Source organism: Geotrypetes seraphini, chromosome 2 (assembly GCF_902459505.1).
Source record: "Geotrypetes seraphini chromosome 2, aGeoSer1.1, whole genome shotgun sequence".
Classification (NCBI taxonomy): Eukaryota; Metazoa; Chordata; class Amphibia; order Gymnophiona; family Dermophiidae; genus Geotrypetes; species Geotrypetes seraphini.
Window position 1 is genome coordinate 488,241,392 of NC_047085.1, and position 21,109 is coordinate 488,262,500.

Sequence of the window (21,109 nt, forward strand, 5' to 3'; positions counted from 1 at the left end):
TATTTAAGTTTTTAACAAATTCACAGAACAGCAACTCAATATAATCCCTCCTAAAACGTTTTTAACATCTGTTTCTCTCCCCCGCTAAGCTATTATCTTGATCAGTGAACTCCATAATGATAATACTGATGATGCTAATAATTACCACACAGTCATAGGTAAGAACACAGGGCCGACAGACTGATTGCAAACTAACTCCTAACCAAATGGAATGTGCTCTGTGGTTTGCTTGTCTGTCTCATCAAGAAAGCAGTCCTATTCTGCACTTAAAATCAGCCTTCCAACCCTCCCATCAGATTCAACCCTTTTTTTTTTTTTAACAGATTCACCCAAGGCAGTGTACAGCAAGAATAGGCAATAGACCAGTGTTCTTCAACCTTTTTACATCTAAGGACCGGCAGAAATAAAAGAATTATTTTGTGGACCGGCATCAGTCCGCAGACCGGCAGTTGAAGAACACTGGGCTAAGTCGTGGGCCAGACCCTGCCCATCTCTACCCAGTCTCCACCCCAGACCTTGCCCCCATAGTCCTAATTGTAACACTGTTTTTTCCATTCATTTTTCATATATACACATAATATAATCTTATTAACAACACATCGATCACACCGCGGACCGGCAGTTGAAGAACACAGTTTTGGGCCTGATGCACATGTCGGCCCTGTTGACCAGCAGGAAATTTCTGTGGACCGGCACCGGTCCATGGACCGGTGGTTGAAGAACACTACAATAGACCATTAAAGAGCACTTTTCCAAAACTCACTCAGTCCATTTTCTCTGTTTTGAGCTATGCAATTAATTTTGTTCAAGGTGAGATTAATTTACCGTAGCTTATTCCTGTACGAAAACTCTTCAATTTCAAATAATGCACATTGGCCTATCTTCTATATATGGCGCCCCGAAAATTGACGCCCAAAAAAGCACTATTTTATCAGCCATGCTTAAATTTAGGCACAGTTTATAAAATAGCGCTTACACCTGTGAAACTTTACTAAATTTAGGTGTGGCCATTTGCAGCAATAAAAACATGGTCCAAAGGCCCTAATTCTGTAATTATGCGCACAGTTTAAGGAACAGCCCCCCGCCCCCTAATCTGCCCACCTTTTTTTGACTTGCGCATAAAATTTTGGTACATATCCCCTTTGTTGATTCTAATTAACACCAATAATTGCTTGTTAAAATGCCAATTGTTGGCACTAATTAGCTGCTTGTTCAATTGACTTGCATGCACCCTTTGGGCCCCTAAGAAAAATTGCATGCACAATTTGTGGTGCTTTATCAGAATGTGGGAGATTGGGGCATAGTATGCTCCACCTACAGCTGTGTGCCAGTGAGAGGTGTTGTTTCATTATAATATTTTCAGGAGTGAGGGACAGGTAAGCTCCACAGGACTCCAGGGAACCTGCCTGTCCATAGAGATTGAAAACACAATATTGAAGCAGCACCTCCCACTGGCAGCAGTGAGGCTGGATGAACCTGCTCAGCTTAGAGCAGGGGTGTCAAAGTCCCTCCTTGCGGGCCGCAATCCAGTTGGGTTTTCAGGATTTCCCCAATCGATAGATCTCATGCATATTTGCATGCACTGTTTTCATTGTATGCTAATAGATCTCATGCATATTCATTGGGGAAATCCTGAAAACCCGACTGGATTGCGGCCCTCGAGGAGGGACTTTAACACCCCTGGCTTTGAGAGAACAGTGTTTACAGTGCTAATGGTGTCTTTGAATCCAGCTGGAGGCAACAGAATACACATGAACCACCTAGAAGTCGTCTGACTATGGCGGTATAGAAAAATAAAATTATTATTAAAACAGGGATTTCAAAGTCCCTCCTTGAGAGCTGCAATCCAGTCGGGTTTTTAGGATTTCCTCAATGAATATGCATGAGATCTATGTGCATGCACTGCTTTCAATGCATATTCATTGGGGAAATCCTGAAAATCCGACTGGATTGCGGCCCTCAAGGAGGGACTTTGAGCTCCCTGGTCTAAATCTATGGTCTCTTAAATTTCACCTCATAGGTTTGGGATGCCTAGAGATTGACACAAGAACAGATATCCCATGATTAACTGCGGGAATGTGACAGAGCCCACAGGGACAAGGACAAACTTTGTCCCCCACTAATTAGACTAGCCTTAAACAGGCTGTTCCAACTAGATGGAACAGTATCTATTAAATGCTAGTATCAATATGTAAAAACTTAATACATCTTAGACAACTGGCAACTGAATTCAGCGAGTAAAAACAAACGAACTGCAGAAGTTTTTTTTGGATTTAAATGAACTATTGTTAAATGGCATCGTTTGCGTCTTGCCCGCCTTTACTGTGGCTACAAGCCTTGTCTGCTGATCAGATTCCTCCCACTGTTCACCCAGTACACTGTGCTGGTTCTCTCTTATACCCATGTCTAAAAGACTCCCCAGTTACTAGTGGCGGTATAGAAGCTTACAATAAACAATCATATCAAATAAATAAGGCTTCAAAAGTCAGAAATGAACAGAGCCGTCCCCGTATCTTAGGTCTTATTTGTAAGTTTTCTTTTAGCACATTCTTTTTCTGTTTTTTTTCCTTATACTTTTTTTTTTTTTGCATAAAGCAAGGCTTCCCAGACATGATCAGGGGACTCCCGCAGTTGGTCACATGTTCTAAATGATTTTGCGTAAGATGCTTTCAGGTGTATTGTAAACCCAGCCCGAGATAGTCTTAATAAAACAGAAAAAAAAACCAGGTAGTTTAATGACATCTCAAGGCTGGAATCTGGTATACAGTACTCTCCTGATATTTGCAGGGTTCCGTTCCAGGAACCCCCACGAATGTTGAAAAACCACGAATACGTTTTTTAGGCAGGGGAGACAGGAGAGGGCAGCCAGAACGCCGGTGAGTGACCGCCTCTTCCTGTACTAAAGTCGGGCCTCACCAATCAGGAGCTGCGTGTCAAAGCAGCTCGATTGGTGTGGCCCGACTTTAGTACAGGAAGAGGCAGTCGGAGGATACCGCGAGTGATTTCCTTCACTCTCCGGCTGCCCTCTCCTGCCCAGTCATTTGTGGTCGGAAAATACCACGAATGACCGGGACCGTGAATTCATGGGGGAGCACTATATGTTTCATTAGGAGAAAAAAATGGCTGCATGGGAAAAATTCATGCACAATCCACACAGAAGTCAATGTAACAATGAACCAAGCATAGAAATGGGCATTCCAAAAAGAATCAGGTGTGACTCCGTGGTCATGCTCAACACCTAGAAAGTGGGCACTTGGGTGGTGCAATAGAGGTGCTCTTCATTCATTTGGGTAACATAGCTCGCCTTGACATGAATAACCATACTATCACTTACTTTCAAAAATACTGGTGTCAGCTTTAGACCTGGAATTAAGTCACTGCCTGATACAAAATAGTTTTGATTCACCATTGTGCTATGACCCTTTAAGTCTTCAAATTCCATTTGCAAATGAGTGCATCATTGTTTTTGGCCCATAGGACTCCATTCCATGCAGATGTGTTTCGCTCCTACAGCTGGTCAGCCAACATCTGTGGTAGAAAAAAATGGCTACTGTTCCCACCTGGGCAGGAAGAGTACTTGAGAGACCACCATGGGCATTTACCTTATGATGTTACATTGCCTGATCTTCAAGATGGCTGCAGATACCCACGTTCTGCCAAGTGTTGCCAGCCTCTAGAAGTCATACAGGAAGCAGGGGAAGCAATATTTATCCCTAGTGGATGGCACCATCAAGTGTACAATCTGGTAAGGATAACAGTTGTTCTCGTATGGAGCTGGAGGAATTCTGTTGGATCTTGTGCTTGCTTATGAAAAATACAAATTTCCAGCATATGGACAAAATGAATACTACTTTGAATACTGTGCACAATTCTGGTCACCTCATCTCAAAAATTAGCATAATTAGAAAAGGGCTACAAAAATGATAAAGAGGATGGTACAACTTCCCTATGAGGACAGGCTAAACGGGCTAGGAGGATGTTGGGGAAGAGATGGCTAAGGAAAGAGATGATAGATGTCTGAAATCCTGAGTGGAGTGGAATGGTTAGACATGTATCGTTTGTTTACTCTTTCCAAAAGCACAAGGATTAGTGGGGGGGGGGGGACATAATGAAGCTGCTGAGTAATAAATTTATAACAAATCGGAGAAAATATTTTTTCACTCCTCATTTAATTAAACTGTAATTCACTGCTAGAAAATGTGGTGAAAATCAGTTAGCTTAGCAGGGTTTAAAAAGATTTAGTTCATTTCCTAAAAGAAAAGTCCATAAGATTATTAAGATGGACTTGGGAAAATCCACAACTTATTCCTGGGATAAGCAACATAAAATATGTTTTACTATTTTGCGATCCTGCTCTGTACTTCTGACCTAGATTGGCCACTGTTGGTCCATCCCAGGTGCTTTGAAAACAAATGGCAAGCAAGCAGCTATTGAGGTTTTCTGTTAGGAATAGATTTGGTTTTTTTTTTGCATAATTCTGCCAAAGAGAGAGCTCATAAACTGATTAGCATAACAGGGAAAGCACCAAAATAGTTCATTGAAGCAATTGATCAATGGGCACTGGGATGTTTTATGAGAAAAGTTCTCATCAGTATCTTTCTGAATAATATTACAGTCAAGTTTGTAGAAAAATCATGTCTTTCGGCAGATGACCCTAAGATCTGCAACAAAGTGGATATATTGGAGCATAGACAGAATGAGATGTGATCTAAAAAAGTTTAAGGAGATGAGAGTTTGGTAGCCAAATTTCATTACACCTGGAGGTCATGCACTCAGGCCCAGATTCTGTAAACTGCATCCTGATTGTAGGCAGCTGTAGGCATCCTACAGTTGTCTAACCAGCCAATCGGGATGCACGTGTTTTAAAAAAATGCTCCCCAGGCAGGCTGCCTAGATTGCAGGCACCTATGGGAGCCTAGGGAGGCCCGCATGCCCACTTAAGGCTATCCTTGGGTGTGGTTTGCCCTGGAAGTTGCCTTAGGTGAACCTAGGAGGCCGGACACGTCGCCCTAGTAGAGCAGGAGACGCTTACAATGTAGGCCAGCTTATTGTGGTAAGGGATCTCCCTGCTGTGATAAGTATAGCGACTGCAGCTGCCAGTCTACCCCTGACAAATGCCGGCAGGAAGGGAGCTCAACCCCTCCTGCTGGAAGACACCCCCCCTCCACTAACCTTAAAAGTTGGCTGGATGGATGGGTCTTCCTACCGGCCGGCCGGTCTCCATCAAAATAAGGCGGGCCTGCCCCTTCCTGGTGCATTGTGGGATGCACCGGAGAGGAGCCTAAGGCCCCTCCTATGGGTGGAGCCTTATGCACATGGACCAACCAGAATCTTAGGTTGGCCCATGTGCCTCTCCGGTGCATCCCACAATGCACCGGGAAGGGGCAGGCCTGCCTCATTTTGACGGAGGCAGGCTGACCAGCCAATAGGAATACCCGTCTGTCGGACAACTTTTAAGGTTAGTGGAGGGGTGTGTGTCTTCCAGCAGGAGGGGTGATCTGTGTGATAAGAAATTTTTAAGTCTGTGCCTCTAGGATGTGTGATCATAAAATGAGGTAACTGACGACTACCAAAGCAGGTGAATTATCCCTTGGGGTATTAAAACTGTGGTTATGATAAAGGTGGTTATTGCATATTGAAGAGTGTAGCCCACAGACAGGGAAAGGCTGCTGGAATTGGGATTGTATTAGAAATAACCAATCCTATGAGGAAAGAGGGCTGATCATTCTCCTTGTATGTATGTATGTATGTCCATAAAAGTATTTTGACTTCCTACCTGCAGCGTCTACATGTGTGTGCCACAGCCAGCTAGTACAAGGCTCCTCCCCCCTGTCTAAATAGAGACACTCATTAACAAGTGTGTCACTTTGCATTTGTCCATTTTAAATTTAAGCTGCCATTTAGATGCCAAGTCTCCTAGTCTTGAATTGCTATGTTATAACTTTGAAGAGTTTTATGTCATCTGCACACTGGATCATCTCACTCTTGCTCCTTTCTGAATATGTTAAACAGCACCGGTCTCGGAACAGATCCCTGGGATATTGGCCCTTCTTCATCTGGAAAACTGAAACATTCTTTTTCTACTCTGTTTCCTGTCTTTCAGCCAGTGGGTGTAGTGAGTGTGGGGGGGGGGGGAGGCACGTGTGGCGGTGACACTCCCCGCCCCCGCCGTGCTTCTGTTCTCCCGTACTTCTTTAACTTCCCCTGCAAGAGCAGCATCTAAAACTTGCTGCCTGCACCAGCCTCAGGTCTCCCTGTGATGTCACTTCTGGCGGCGGGACCAGGGAGTGATGTCAGGGGGAGACCCGAGAAAGGGGTGCATACGGTGAGGGGTGGGAAGGAGCAGGGGGGCCGAGGAGAGGTGCCGGTGCCTCCACCAAGATGACATGTGGGGTGGGGTGCCCTCTCCCAACCCCCCTCCCCCTTTACTAGGCCAGTGCTTTCAGCCAGTTTCCAGCTCATGAATTCCCAGCTTGTGAATGTTTGCTTATAATTCTCCACCCCCCTCCCAAAAAAATCTAATAATAATTGGAAAGGCAAGCTCTCCATTCTAATTAAGCAAAGTCTTTCTACTTTGGTGTTTTCCATCTTTTTCCTGGAAGCATACTAATCCAGAAAAACAGGAGAACAACAAAAAGCAGGAATGGCCAAGGGATTAATGATAATCGATGGAGCCACACTCATATTATTAGTTATATCATTATTCCCCTCCCCATCAGTGACATCATCATTTCCCTACAATGAACTAATAACCTAAGTATGGCTCCAATATCATCCAAACCCACTCATCTCTGCTTTTTTTTTGCAGCACACCTAGTCCAGTTGCTTTTAAAAGATTACAATGACTATGTATGAGAGGGATTTGTATACACGGAGACCAAGTGCCAAAGCACAAAATAATGTCTCTTGATTTTTCAGGAAGACCATTTCCATTTCTTGTAATACAGTATCATCCCTGTATTTTAGGAAGACACTATTTCCATTAACCACAACTGGGTGAACGGCTGCAATGTGGCCCTCATGTGGCATTTCCTGCAGTGTGAGCTGAAAGGCGTGCAGCAAGAGATTGGAGAATGGCGAGAGACAATGGATGACTGGCACCAGCATTGCCAGGTAATTCTGCTGCCGTAGCACAACCATGGCATATGTATATACAGTGGAACCTCGGTTTGCGAGTGTTTTGCAAGACGAGCAAAACACTTAGCAAACTTTTGTCTCGCAAACCGAGCATGTTCCAATACACGAGCACCTCCCCCTGCTCTAACCGGCATTGCAACCCTTCCCCTCCCCCCGTGAGAACCGCATCGCATCCCCATGTTGAAAGCGGCATCCGCCCGCTCTCCCTCCCAAACATGCTCCTTACCCATCTGTGCATGCTCAAGGCCCAGCCCAGGCAAGAGGCAGGAGTTTTCTTTCACTCGCACAAGCAGCAGATGGGATAAGGAGCATGTTTGGGAGGGAGGGCGGGCGGATGCCGCTTCCAGCACGGGGGTGCAATGCCGGTTAGAGCGGGGGGGGGGGAGGGGGTGATGGAGCAGCGCCAGTAGCCTCGGGGGAAGGGGGGAGGAGGAGGTAGAACGAATCAAAGCGAGTTTCCATTCATTCCTATGGGGAAACTCGCTTTGATATACGAGTAACTTGGTTTACGAGCATGCTTCTGGAACGAATTATGCTCGTAAACCAAGGTTCCACGGTACATGGAAAACTGTAAAACCTAACGGTGTATCATAAATGGGCAACCTTCAGATGTTCGAGGCGCCTGGTACATAGACCAATGTAAAGAGATACAGGAATCATGACTGTTCATACAGATCCAGAAAAAGTGAGCCAATCGGGAAGTCAAAATTACTTATTGCGATTATTTTGCGAAGGAGGAAAAAAAGACCTCGGCAATGAGTCACCATGATTTTATAAATACTGTAGAATCCCGATTTAACCGGTATTCTAGCAACCGGCAAAAAAAACCCAAAAAGTCTCGGCAGCGGTCCTGAGCCATGAATACCCTCTCTCCAGTCATAGTAACATAGTAGATGACAGCAGATAAAGACCCGAATGGTCCATCCAGTCTGCCCAACCTGATTCAATTTAAATTTTTTAAACTTTTTTTCTTAGCTATATCTGGGCAAGAATCCAAAGCTCTACCCGGTACTGTGCTTGGGTTCCAATTGCCAAAATCTCCGTTAAAACCTACTCCAGCCTATCTACACCCTCCCAGCCACTGAAGCCCTCCCCAGCCCATCCCCCACCAAACGGTCAGACACAGACCGTGCAAGTCTGCCCAGTACTGGCCTTAGTTCAATATTTAATATTATTTTCTGATTCTAGATCCTCTGTGTTCATCCCACGCTTCTTTGAACTCAGTCACAGTTTTACTTTCCACCACCTCTCTCGGGAGCGCATTCCAGGCATCCACCACCCTCTCCGTAAAGTAGAATTTCCTGAAGCAAGTGGCAGCGGTCCTGAGGCACGACCCCCCCCCCCCTCCTTCCCTCGAGCGCCAACGCAGCAGAGCAGGGCCTGATCTGTGAAACTCCCTCCAGCTTCAAAGCAGCCGCAGCGGTCCTGATCCGTGAAACCCCCCCCCTTCCTCCCTCCAGCCCCACAGTAGCATTCCTGAGCCACCAACCCCCTCACCAAAGCAGCAGTGGCAGCCGATCAGCAGAGGCAGTGCTGAGAACAGGCTGCTTGCGGTATGCTCCAGCAGGGCCTTTTCTCTGACATGTCACTTCTGACGCGGCAGAGGAAAGGCCCTATCGGGGTTGGTCGCGAGCAGCCTGTTTTCAGCACTGCCTGTGCTGACCAGCTGCCGGGGCTGCTTTGGTAAGTGAGGGGGTTCCAGGAGGTCAGACCCACATGGAGGGAGGGAGGGAGGGAAGACCAGAAGTGTGTGTGGGCCTGTAGGGGGAGGGGTCCAGCAGGGTGACCCAAAAAGAAGGGAAGAACAGATGCTGGACCTACAAGTGGGCATTGAATTTGCTTGTTTTTATTTTGCTTTTCATAAAGCTCTCGTTTCTTGTTTTTCAGGTAATCATGAAATCTTGCACAGGTATCGATTATAAAGAGTTTTACCTATTTCTCAAAGTGATTGCAGAAAATCGAATCCAGTTCTTGGAAGACTACTTTGCTGGAAAGGATATTTCCACACGTTCTTTGTCAAAGCTGGGGCACCTACATGCCCTGTACGATATAAGCAGGACAGCAGAGGTATTAGGGGCACTAATTGCCAGTGAGGACTTTAAGAAGCTTGAAACGGAATCCTTTTCTCCAGCACCGCTGGAATTATTGCACCATTTGCAAGCAGTGACAGATAATACTTACAGAACAAACAATCTGTAGCTCGGTGACGGGACTAAATCGCGCGAGACAACGGCGCGCCGACAACTGAGCGCAAGGTTGACGGCACGCCGAAGAAAAGCAAAAAGTTTGGTTTCAAGTATAATGAGGGGGGTTACAACCCCCCAAACCCCCCACAACGCCAGTGCGATGTCTGTTAAGTAAATTGGGGGGGTTCCCCACCAACACCCCCCCCCCGTCGGAACCCTTTAAAATAGTGTTTTTCTTCAGCACGCCGTCAACCTTGCGCTCAGTTGTCTGCGCGCGATTTTGTCTATGACCCCTGTAGCTCATGTCACATGGGCTTCTAATTATATTATGCATTTGTTTCATGCCGGTAGTGAGGAATCGGCAATAGTACTGCAGTTTTTTTTTTCTAGTGACCCTATTTAATATTTTCTTTCATTTTGTGTTATACAATTGATTTAATTGTAGAAATTTTTTAAAATCTTATAGTAGCACGGCTTTTGCGACTCGGAGCCTTTTATGAAAGGGTGTTAAATCCCTTAATGTGCAGTTAGTGCACGCAAACATGCGATCCCGGAACATGTTAAAGCGTTTTGTGGTAATTTGCCTGTTTTGCAAATGCTAACCAGTGCATCGTATGTTTTAATTTATTTATTTATTTAAAACAATTATAATCCGCTTTAACCCAAAGCGGCTCACAACAAACATACACAGTATGGAATACAACACATTTCCACAACAACTTTAAACAATAAAAACTAAACAAGTTAAAACAGAGAAGGCAAAGAAGAATTTGACGCATCATATCTTTACAAAGACGAGGAAGTTATCAAGTTACATCACCTGCAATTAGTCTATATCAGTGGTCTCAAACTCGCGGCCCGGGGGGGGGGCCACATGCGGCCCACCAGCTACTATTTTGCGGCCCACGGTCTGTATTAGTGCTGCCCGCTCTTTGCAGCGTCCTCCAGCTCTTACCTTCAGATAATTACTGCAGCATGCAGAAAGGATTGCTAGTGCTGTAGCGATCCTTGCAGGCTGTTCCCTCTGCCGCGATCCTGCCCCTGACGTCAGAAGAGGGGCGGGACTGTGGCAGAGGAAATGTGCTGCGGAGGCCGATGGCAGCCCGCAAGGATCAAGTTCAAGTTTCTGATCAAGTTTATTAGGATTTTATATACCGCCTATCAAGGTTATCTAAGCGGTTTTACAATCAGGTACTCAAGCATTTTCCCTATCTGTCCCGATGGGCTCACAATCTATTTAACGTACCTGGGGCTCTGGAAGATTAAGTGACTTGCCCAGGGTCACAAGGAGCAGCGCGGGGTTTGAACCCACAACCCCAGGGTGCTAAGGCTGTAGCTTCAACCACCGCGTCACACACTCCTCCAATGTTATAGCACTGGTGATCCTCTCTGCAGGCATGGTAATTAGCTGACACTAAGACCGGGAGGCCAGGGGAGAAGCTGGAGGACACTGCAAAGAAGGGGGGGGAGGGAGATTTATAAACTATAGAGTTTTACCTCATGCAAAATTGTCATTTCTTTAATAAGACATTAACTTTTTTTTCTGCGGCCCTCCATGTACCTACAAATCCAAAATGTGGCCCTGCAAATGGTTTGAGTTTGAGACCACTGGTCTATATGGTCATCTGGGGGAGGATGGGCTGGAGAGGGATTCAATGGCTGGGAGGGGTGTAGATGAGCTAGAGTAGGTTTTCACAGAGATTTCGGCAGTTGGAACCCAAGCACAGAACCGGGTAGAGCTTTGGATTCTTGCCCAGAAATAGCTAAGTAGAAAAAATTTAAATTGAATCAGGTTGGGCAGATTGGATGGACCATGCGGGTCTTTATCTGCCATCATCTACCATGTTACTATGCCAAGAAAAACGCTTGTGCAAAAAGGTGAGTTTTCAATAATTTCCTGAATGGCAATAAATTTCCACAGAATGTCAAAATTCCTGAAAGGTTATGCCACTAATCAGGCCCAGCAATGGAGAAACAGGATTTCCTTGTACTTACGTATCTTACTGTGTTCCTTTTGCACGTATCAAGCAACACATGGTTCTCAGATCTCAGAGTTCTAGTCGGTTTGTACACAGTCAATAGAAATATATTTGGGAGGGGGCGTGTCTTGGGCAGAGTGCGGGGGTTCCCACGTTATCCAGCTAGTGCATTACGATTAGCGTTGCAGAAAATGGATAATGCAGGTTTAAGAGGGGAGCACTTTTTTTTTTTTTTTTTTATTTATTAATTTTTCATTCTTACAGCAACTGAATCATACATAATATAATAAATAATTACATGACATTTGAAACTACAATCAATACATCATATCATTTATGTTAAATCCCTCCCCTTTTTCCCAATTTCTATTTCCAAAAAAGTGTACAAATCTCACCCTATCCCTATATACCTACTGTCAATGTGCTAAGAAGTCTGATCAATAGAATAATTAGTCAATGGTTCCCAAATTTTCTTAAAATTGTGAAGATTCCCTTGTTGTAGCGCTAACACTTTTTCCACTTGTTAACTTTATGCAGGGACTACACACTAATGACAGCAATACTGCACAATCGGCATTAAGACACTTTTTTTTAATCCCCTGTCAGTGCTGCACTAAGGGGTCCTTTTACTAAACTGCGGTAAGCACTAATGTGAGCGTATCACAGCTTAAAATGTGTTACCATGAGGCGTGTGGTTCCCGAGTGATAAATAGATTTTATTTTTTAGTGCTGGGGAAGCATAGGCATATTCTGCGCTAATCAGTTCACGCAGCTACACTGCTGAGCGCTAACCACTTAGCAAATGGTTAGCATGTGAGCCCTTACAAATTATACTAAGGGGTCCCTTCACTAAGCTGCAGGAAAAGGTGGCCTCAGGAGGTACTTGTGTGTGAGGCGGGGAGGGGCGTTCTGCACGTTCAGACCATTTTTACTGCAGCAGTAAAATGGCCGACTTTCCTTTTTTTGTATTAATGGCCATCCGATGTTTTTATTTATTCATTCAGCAAATACACACTAAGAACTAAGCAGTTTACAAACCAAAATTAAGTAGGGAAAGGAACTGCAACATGGTGTCAGGTCAAAAGCGCGCCGGGACAAAGGCGCGCCCAGACAATTGAGTGCAGCGCGGAGGCGCGCGCCGCTCAAAATTAATGTTTTCAGGGCTCCGATGGGGGTGTGTGGGGGGGAACCCCCCCACTTTACTTAATAGACATCGCGCCGCGTTGTGGGGGCGTTGTGAGGGGTTGTAACCCCCCACATTTTACAGAAAACTTCACTTTTTCCCTGTTTTTAGGGAAAAAGTTAAGTTTACAGTAAAATGTGGAGGGTTACAAACCCCCCATAATGCCAGCGCGATGTCTATTAAGTAAAGTGGGGGGGGGTTCCCCAACAAAAACCCCCGTCGGAGCCCCTAAAAACAGTAATTTTGAGCGGTGTGCGCCTCCGCGCTGCGCTCAATTGTCTGGGCACGCCTTTGTCTTTTGCGCCGTTGTCTATGAACCCTGCAACATAGGTATAGGACAGGAACCACATTTATACAAAGATTACAAATAGGCGGACCCACAGAGGGACAGGTGAGTAATAGGTGACAGCCCAAAGTCAGTTTAGAAAGAGTAGGCTCGCTTAAAGAGCCAAGTTTTCAAAAGAATTAAAATTTTTGAAGGATCCTTCTGCACGAATAGTTAGTGGCAGGTTCAAGAAAGGGGCTGCAAAATAGAAGGCGCTGTCACGAGTAGTTTCTAATTGTGTCTGTCGGGGTAACTCCTTACTGCCAACCATTTTATAGGTGGTAAGGCTTGCATGATATTCGTTAGCACTCAGTAATGTACACTTATCCCTCCATATTCGCGTTTTCAGCATTCGTGGTTTCGATTATTTGCGGTTTTTAGCTTGCTGGCTCCTCCCCCCCAATTACATCAGCTTGGATAGAGAAATCGCCGATTCCAAGCGTTTACAGAAAAAAATTGCTGATTCCCAGCACTTTGTTTTCTTTGTTTTGCCTCTCCTTCAGGAAGAGGCCAGGTCTCCCACCATGTTATTCGCGGTTTCACCATATTCACGATGGTTTTTAATAGAAAACAGCGAATAACATATGAAAAAGTTATTCACGGTTTTTCTGTATTCGCGGATCTGTTAATCCCCTATCACAGCGAATACGGAGGGAGAAGTGTAGTTATGCTGATTAGCGCAGGAATGCCCCCCTCTGCACTCCCTGTGAAACTTACCACAAAAAAAAAAAAAATCAGTGCGCACAAATTTGACATTTACCTCAGGACACCTAGCCATGTCCCGCAATATACCATTTAAGCGGTAGTAGGCACTCGGGACCTAACGCAGCTTTTGTAAAGAAAAAAAAAAAATCTGAAAGGTCTTTTTTAAATTTTAAAACACATTATAATCAGCCCAAACTGCTCTAGCCAAAATTTTTTTTTTAAAGAAGGGGGTTACTTAACCGACTTCATTGATAATGTCAAGTGCTAAATATAATCATTGAAACCCCTCTGCCCCTCCCATAGACATACAATTATTTTTTTAACTCTTGTTGCCACAATGTTCAAAATAAAGTGAATATGTTCAGTTACCTGAACTCTTGAAGCCAAAGGAAACCCTAACGTTATGGTGTTCTGAAGGTCATCTGCTTCCATCTTAAGCAGATCAGTAAGAACCTAAGAAGTTGCCTCCGCTGAGGCAGATCAGAGGTCCATCTCGCCCAGCGGTCCGCTCCTGCGGCGGCCCATCAGGCCCACTGCCTGAACAGTGGTCTGACTAATTTTATAAATTACCTCTAATCCTATCCTTATAACCTTACCTCTACTCTTATCTGTACCCCTCTATCCCTTTGTCCTCCAGGTACCTGTCCAGACCTTCTTTGAAGCCCTGTAGCGTGCTTCTGCTTATCACATCCTCCAGTAGCACGTTCCAGTAGTTGTTGAATTGCTGATGCAATTATCAAGCCAGGAGTGAGGGATTAGCCTAGTGGTCAGCGAAGTGGCCCGGGTTCAATTCCCACTGCAGCTCTTTGTGACCCTGGGCAAGTCACCTAACCCTCCATTATCCCAGGTATAAAAATAAGTACCTATATATAATATGCAAACTGCTTTGATTATAACCAAAGAAAGGTAGAGTATTAAATTTATTTTATTTATTCAAATTTCTATACCATTCTCCCAGGAGAGCTCAGAATGGTTTGTATGAATTTATTCAGGTACTCCTCAAGCATTTTCCCCCTGTCTGTCTTGGTGGGCTCACAGCCTATCTAATGTACCTGAGGCAAAGGAGGGGGGGGGGACTAAGTGACTTGCCCAGGGTCACTAGGAGCAGAGTGGGTTTGAACCCACAACCTTAGGATGCTGAGACTGTAGCTTTAACTACTGCGCCACACTCTCCCCCTTGACAAAGCCCTTTATATTTTTTGGCTGCCACTGTTTCAGATTTGTGTACCAAAAATGCTGTATTCCACGAACCGTCCAAAGGATGGAACCGTCCTTCCACTTGTTAACAAATTGAAATTTAAGACTACCAAAAATAGCCCTCAATTTCTTATTGCAAGCAGAAAATATGTTCCTTGAATACAATCTATTTTAACTTCATTAGAACCAAAGGAGTATAAATAAAGTTTTAGGTGTTTTCACACAAAAATGTGAGTGCCTGTTGGGAAGGGGAGGTCATTTATCTATTCAGCCAGCTTTATGCATGTACCTCCAGATACTTTATAGGTCACCCAGATTTGGGTGCAGATTCCAAACTTGCTAATTAGCATTAATATATGCATTTCTATTCTGCTTTACCTTTCAGTTTAAGGTGAATCATATAATAAGAGCATAATATAGCATCATAAATAAAATCAATCAGTTCCATACCTTCCAATTTACCAGTCCTCTAACACAGTGGTTCCCAACCCTGTCCTGGAGGACCACCAGGCCAGTCGGGTTTTCAGGCTAGCCCTAATGAATATGCATGAGAGAGATTTGCATATAATGGAAGTGACAGGCATGTATATCTGCTCCGTGCATATTCATTAGGGCTAGCCTGAAAACCCGATTGGCCTGGTGGTCCTCCAGGACTGGGTTGGGAACCACTGCTCTACCACATCAATAACAGTTAATTACAATTATTTGATCTAACCTTAAATATGTTTGGAACAGCCATGTTTTCAATTGTTATCTAAATAACTTATAAGATGATATTATTCTGAGTTGCCTAGGCAGCACATTCCACACAAGAGGACCAAGGCCTATAATACTTTTACAACCTTGTAGATTGTAAATGGATCACAGATAAATTTGAGACATTCAATCCAATTTCAGACTTTGACCTTAAACTTCATCTCAGAGTGCGAAACCCACAAACTTTGATATATAATTGGGTTCCATTCCGTATAGAATTTTTAAAGGAAATATTAAAACTTTAAACTCAATTCTTGCCTTTAATGGCAGCCAGTGAGCTCTACCCACCAGCTAGGTGTTAACAAGCAGGTGGCAAAAATTTAGGAGGTCCAGGTGGATCTGCTCCGTACCTAAATCTCTTGGCGCAACTAAGGGCTCCTTTTACTAAGCCGCGTTAGCATTTTTAGTGCGCGCTAAACTCATGCTATGCGGCTAGCACTAACGCCAGCTCAATGCTGGCATTAAGGTCTAGCACGGGCGGCAATTTAGCGCACGCTATTCCGCGCGTTAAAGCCCTAAATGCGGCTTAGTAAAAAGAGCCCTAAATTTCATAGCATGCAACTTAAAAAGATGGTGTGGTCGTGGGCAGGTCGGGTGCATTCCAAGGAATTAGGTGCAGTGTTATAGAATAGGGTCATTTAAGTGCCCGACTTCCATTAGTTGCGTGTCAGCAGTTATACTAGGTTTTAGCAGCTGTAAGTGCCAAGCGTCCTTTGCTGAAGACTGTCTTCTCGCAGTGCCTCTAAAGCAGGGGTGTCAAACTCAATCACATAAGGGGGCCGAAATCTAAAACATAAGCTAAGTCGCGGGCCAAATTTTTTTATTAAAATACTTAGGGGTCCTTTTATTAAGGTAAGCTAACTGATTTAGCACGCGCTAAATGCACCCCTTAATAAAAGGACCCCTTAGTCTTAGTAGAAGTATAGGGTTATAACATCTCCAACCCCACGCCAGCTCCGTGGTCTAAACAAAATAAATAAAAAAGACTTTTCCTCTCTCTTTTACATCCTAGTTCACGCTTGCTGTCTAACACCAGCTCTGACAGGATACACATTTCAAATCTGACATATTGTAATCACAAAACAGAAAATAAAATTATTTTTTTCTACCTTTTGTTGTCTGGTCATTATTCAAATCATGGTGTGGTCCCAGGCTCTGGTTGTCTGATAACTCACTTGCCAGGGTCTCCTTTCTTCTTCCCTTCCGTTTCCCTGAGGTCTGGCATCTTTCCTTTTGGTCTGAGATTTGGCCCCCTGTTCCTTCCCTCCCTCCATCCCGGTCTCATATTAAAGCAGCCTGCAGAAGATCGCTGGTCAGCTGTAGCGATCCTAGCAGGCTGCTGTAGGCCTCCACAGCACGTTCCCTCTGCCGCGGTCCTGCCCATCTGACGTACGGGACCTCAGCAGAGGGAACGTGCTGCTGAGGCTATGGCAGCCTGCTAGGATCGCTACAGCCAACCAGCGCTCCTCTGCAGGCTGCTTTAATGTGAGACTGGAAAGGCACGTGAACCTACAGCTGATGCGGTGCTTGTACCTGTTGGCGGGTCAGCTTAAGTGAAAATTTGGACTTGTCTGGCGGGCCATATTTTATTACCCCGCGGGCCAATTTAGCGTGCGCTATTCCGCGTGTTAAGGCCCTAATGCATCTTTGTAAAAGGAGTCCTTTGTTTCTTGGTGGATTACAACATTACACCACACTGTGTACCTATATCTATCCCGTATCTCAGCCTAATGCAACACACTAAATCCACACAGAATTGCCCGAGGCTGCAAACAGAAAAAGGGGAAATGCACTATCACATTATGTTTGAAATAATTTATTACCTGAATTTCAAGACCGTACAATACAATAGTTCTCAGTGTTTCTCACCAAAATACAATAGTAACTATCTTAAACAAATTTATAATATACAATATGTAATGTTACAACGCCAGTGCATAGATCTTCACCCAGAATATTAAAATAAATTTAATAGCTGCCCCATATACCACTCATTCAGTTTTAACAAAACTCCATTGTTCATATTTACAGTTTATATAAATTCATTTTTAGTGTGTTTCAGTTCATGTACTATATAGTAATCTTATTCTCAGCATCACACATGCAATATTAACAATATTATAGACTAGAAAAGCAGGCCCCGATTCTATAAACAGCACCTAAGTGCTAGGCATCATTGAATGCAGTTGTCAATCAGCTGCTAGGCGCTGTTTATAGAATCTCAACCCTTTAGGCGCACCGAGTGCCCCTAAATCAAACCATGCTAAAATCCACCCAGATTCTACCCCTAACTACGCTTACTTGGCGGTAGGTGCCTACTAGCTCAAGTCATTGCTTAAAATGTTTTTTAATGGTGCTTTCAATTAATGGTGCAAATTAAGGCAATTAAGAAAATGAAGGGCTCCTTTTACGAAGGTGCGCTAGCGTTTTTAACGCACGCACCGAATTAGCGTGCGCCAGCCTTAAAACTACCGCCTGCTCAAGAGGAGGCGGTATTGGCTAGCGCGGCTGGCAAATTAGCGTGCGCTATTAACACGCGTTAAACCACTAACGCGGCTTCGTAAAAAGGAGCCCTAAGTTAGGCGACAGTAGGTGTCCTACCTCCGTCTAACGAACCAAATGCAGGTACTGTTCTCAGGTGCCTGTCTTGTGCCTACAGAGGCGCATAAGGGATGCCTGAGGCTAATGTGGGCACGGCTTATGCCCTCCGTAGGTACAAGACCAGCACCTTTAAAATGCTGGCCTACATTTAAGGTGCCTAGGCTTTAAAAAAGACGCAATTGTGGACGTGGTGCTTGCCAGTGATTGACGGAAAGAAGATTATCAACGGTGAAAACCTAATCTTCCATTACCTGAACCACCACAGTCCTACTGACTTCAATCTTACTGATTTCTGAGGAGCCGTGGCATGCTGATCCTCTAAGACAGGGCTGCCCAAGTCCGGTCCTCGAGATCTACTGGCAGGCCAGGTTTTCAGGATATCCACAATGAATATGCATGAGAGAGATTTGCCCGCACTGCCTTCTTGGTATGCAAATCTCTCCCATGCAAATCCATTGTGGATATCCTGAAAACCTGGCCTGCCAGTAGATCTCGAGGACCGGACTTGGGCAGCCCTGCTCTAAGAGATACCCCATGGCCTGCTCTGATCCAAGCATTTTACTAGTGCAGGCCCTTCCCATCCTTGCAGGTAAGGCTGAGGATTTGTCAAATTTTTCTGCTTCATACAAATCTCATACTAAAGAAAACGTAGCATCCATGCCCTCTTCCTGTCTTTCCCACCAAGATTTGTACGGTCGCCAAACTAGATGCCTTGTCATGCGCAGATTCCAGCCGTGGGTTCAAAATGTCATTGTAGGGAAAATATAGCAATAGTGCATTAAAAAAACAAACAAACATTCATTCAATTCAACAAATCCATTGCCACTGAAGTTTTGGAGCTTGTATTTGATCCAGAAAATGAGGTTCAAAAACTCCCTTCATAAATAAATGCTCTTATCTCAAGGACAAATGGGCAAAAGGAACATTGTAGTGTAGTTACAATGCCTACAATTCTTATACAGTCACAACCACTTAAGAGTTGATTTCCTTTGAATAGTTATAAAAATATATTTATTATCAGTGGAAGCATATGATGTTTTTTTTACAGTGACACAATTTGTGTAAGAGTAATTCTTGAGAAACTTGATAAAAAGGTGACGTCGTGCAGTGCAATGCAAAAAAAAAAAAAAAAAAACCAACTTAAGATAGAAAGAGGAATGAGTCAAAGTGGCTTCCAGCTATTCTTCAAAGACTGGCTAAAATGCTAAAAGAAGAATTACCAATTGAAAATGAGAAACAATAGGAAAGGAAGGTTTCATTTATTTACGGGTATATTTCTTAGTGAATATTGCAATGGTGAAAGGCACTGACACCCCAAAATCTCTGTCCACATAGACAGTGGTAGTTAGTGTCCCAAGACTGCCCTACAAATTGGTTGGGATTCTAGTCTACAAGAACCAGCTCCCAAAGTGAGAGGGGGGGGGATGTGCAGTCTCTGATGCAGGAGTTTTCAACCCAGTCCAGTTGGAGTTTTCAATGGGGACATCCTGAAAAATCTAATTGTCTCGGTGTTTCCCGAGGACTAGGCTGAAAGCCTCTAAATCAAAATTATGGTTAATTTTAAGAATGATGGATACCTGTCCACTGGAAACTGTCTAGAAACCATCAAATCGTTTTGCAGAAGCCACCAAAGTACTTTCAGATTATTTTGATTACTACTGATTTGAGCTGGATTTGAATTGGTGCGGAGAGGATAGTTTTATGTTTGTGGCTTGCTCGGTGTGGTTGGGGAGGCTTTCCTATCTGCTTTACGGAGCTTTTTTTCTTTTGTGTATTGCATGTATTTTAATTTTGTAAACCACTTAGATTGCTTTTGTAGTGTGGTGGTATATCAAGGCAAATAAACCTGTAATTTATAACTAGTTCTGTAAATTTGTTTCAATCAGCTGAGTCACCAACTGCCCTAGGAAGAATTCTATCCCACTTAACGGCATGAGAAATAGCAGGCCACCTAAACCTCGATATTAAAGCTGGTGCCCGGAGATGGCCCAGCATTGAACATCCAGGAATAATGTCCCAGGTTAAATATCAGCCCCTGTATTTTTCAACAAATGATTGGCTTCCCAGTTGGTAGCACAGCAAAATAAAAATTTTAATTAAACAATTCTGTAACAAAATCTGTTTTGTTTTTTTTATCAGTAGCTGCCTTGATCTATTGAACTTCTTTATTCAAATATTGAACTTATAAAATTAAAAGATATCAACAGAAAATGATGTAATGACAACACTCAGCCGACCTTAGTCGAGCCAAAAAGAGTGCTTTGATGATGATACAGTACCTGTAAAGAGAACCCATTCAGTGTGCTAACAGGCTCATGTATGCCAAATTTCCATAAAGTTTGTGAAAGTGAACATACTTGCACGTCTCTCAGTAAAGATAGTTTCCATTTCCAAATCAGTCATTGCTTGGGGCACTTGTTATCCAGTGTTTCTAATATCAGCATTTTTCCATTGATTAAGAAGGCCAAAGTCGAGGCTGTAGTATCACCTTCAAATGGAGTAGCTGATCATCCCTCTTTGTCAATGTCATCCATCCCCAAAGCCTGAGATGGAACTTTTACGCATTTCACCTAATGGTAGGTAATCTAACTTTGTGCATTGCCTGCATGTCCTGGGATCTAAGGAAAATGATAGAGCCGTATCTCTTCTTTCTGAATATGCTCATAGCAGGACTGCAGAAAGAAAGAAAGACAGTTAAGAAGTTCTCCATTTCTATCGAATAAATAAAAATCTCTAAAGCTCTGTACAGTAGATGCAGGTGTTAAAAATTGGTGGAAATTTCTAATCTGGCACCCAAATAAGAAGTGAGTGGTATGTAAGCAAAGATGAGGAAAAAAAACCAAACAAACAGAAAAGCAAAACTGGATTTTTTGTGAAAGATGTCTGCTTTCACCAACTTTATTTTCTGCTATGAAGTACAGTAAAAAAAAAAAAAAAATTGATATACGATAAGAGCTGAAAGTTACCTTTTTCATTCATTTGCAAGTCCTTTTATGTACTAGTCAGTTTTCGTACTTGCCAAAACACTACAAAATTAGTG

At 43.7% G+C, this 21,109-nt stretch overlaps 2 protein-coding genes across 3 annotated transcripts in view; one reads left to right on the forward strand and one right to left on the reverse strand.

Annotated features, from left to right (window-relative positions):
• The window catches only part of JMJD4 (jumonji domain containing 4), a 33,884-nt gene that overhangs the window by 12,177 nt on the left and 598 nt on the right, over window positions 1-21,109 (forward strand). Inside the window, exons 5-7 of one of the 2 annotated variants that reach the window (XM_033931835.1) lie at window positions 3,478-3,745; window positions 6,967-7,113; window positions 9,025-9,376. In XM_033931835.1, the coding sequence (XP_033787726.1) occupies window positions 3,478-3,745; window positions 6,967-7,113; window positions 9,025-9,336 (727 nt within the window). In that variant the 3' untranslated portion in view covers window positions 9,337-9,376. Of the gene's footprint in view, window positions 1-3,477; window positions 3,746-6,966; window positions 7,114-9,024; window positions 9,377-21,109 lie in introns of those variants that run through there. The other variant, XM_033931836.1, reaches the window with a different exon arrangement.
• The window catches only part of ALS2CL (ALS2 C-terminal like), a 199,293-nt gene continuing 197,865 nt past the window's right edge, over window positions 19,682-21,109 (reverse strand). Inside the window, exon 27 of the mRNA XM_033931834.1 lies at window positions 19,682-20,741. Coding sequence (XP_033787725.1) covers window positions 20,688-20,741 — 54 coding nt within the window. The 3' untranslated portion in view covers window positions 19,682-20,687. The remainder of the gene's footprint in view (window positions 20,742-21,109) is intronic.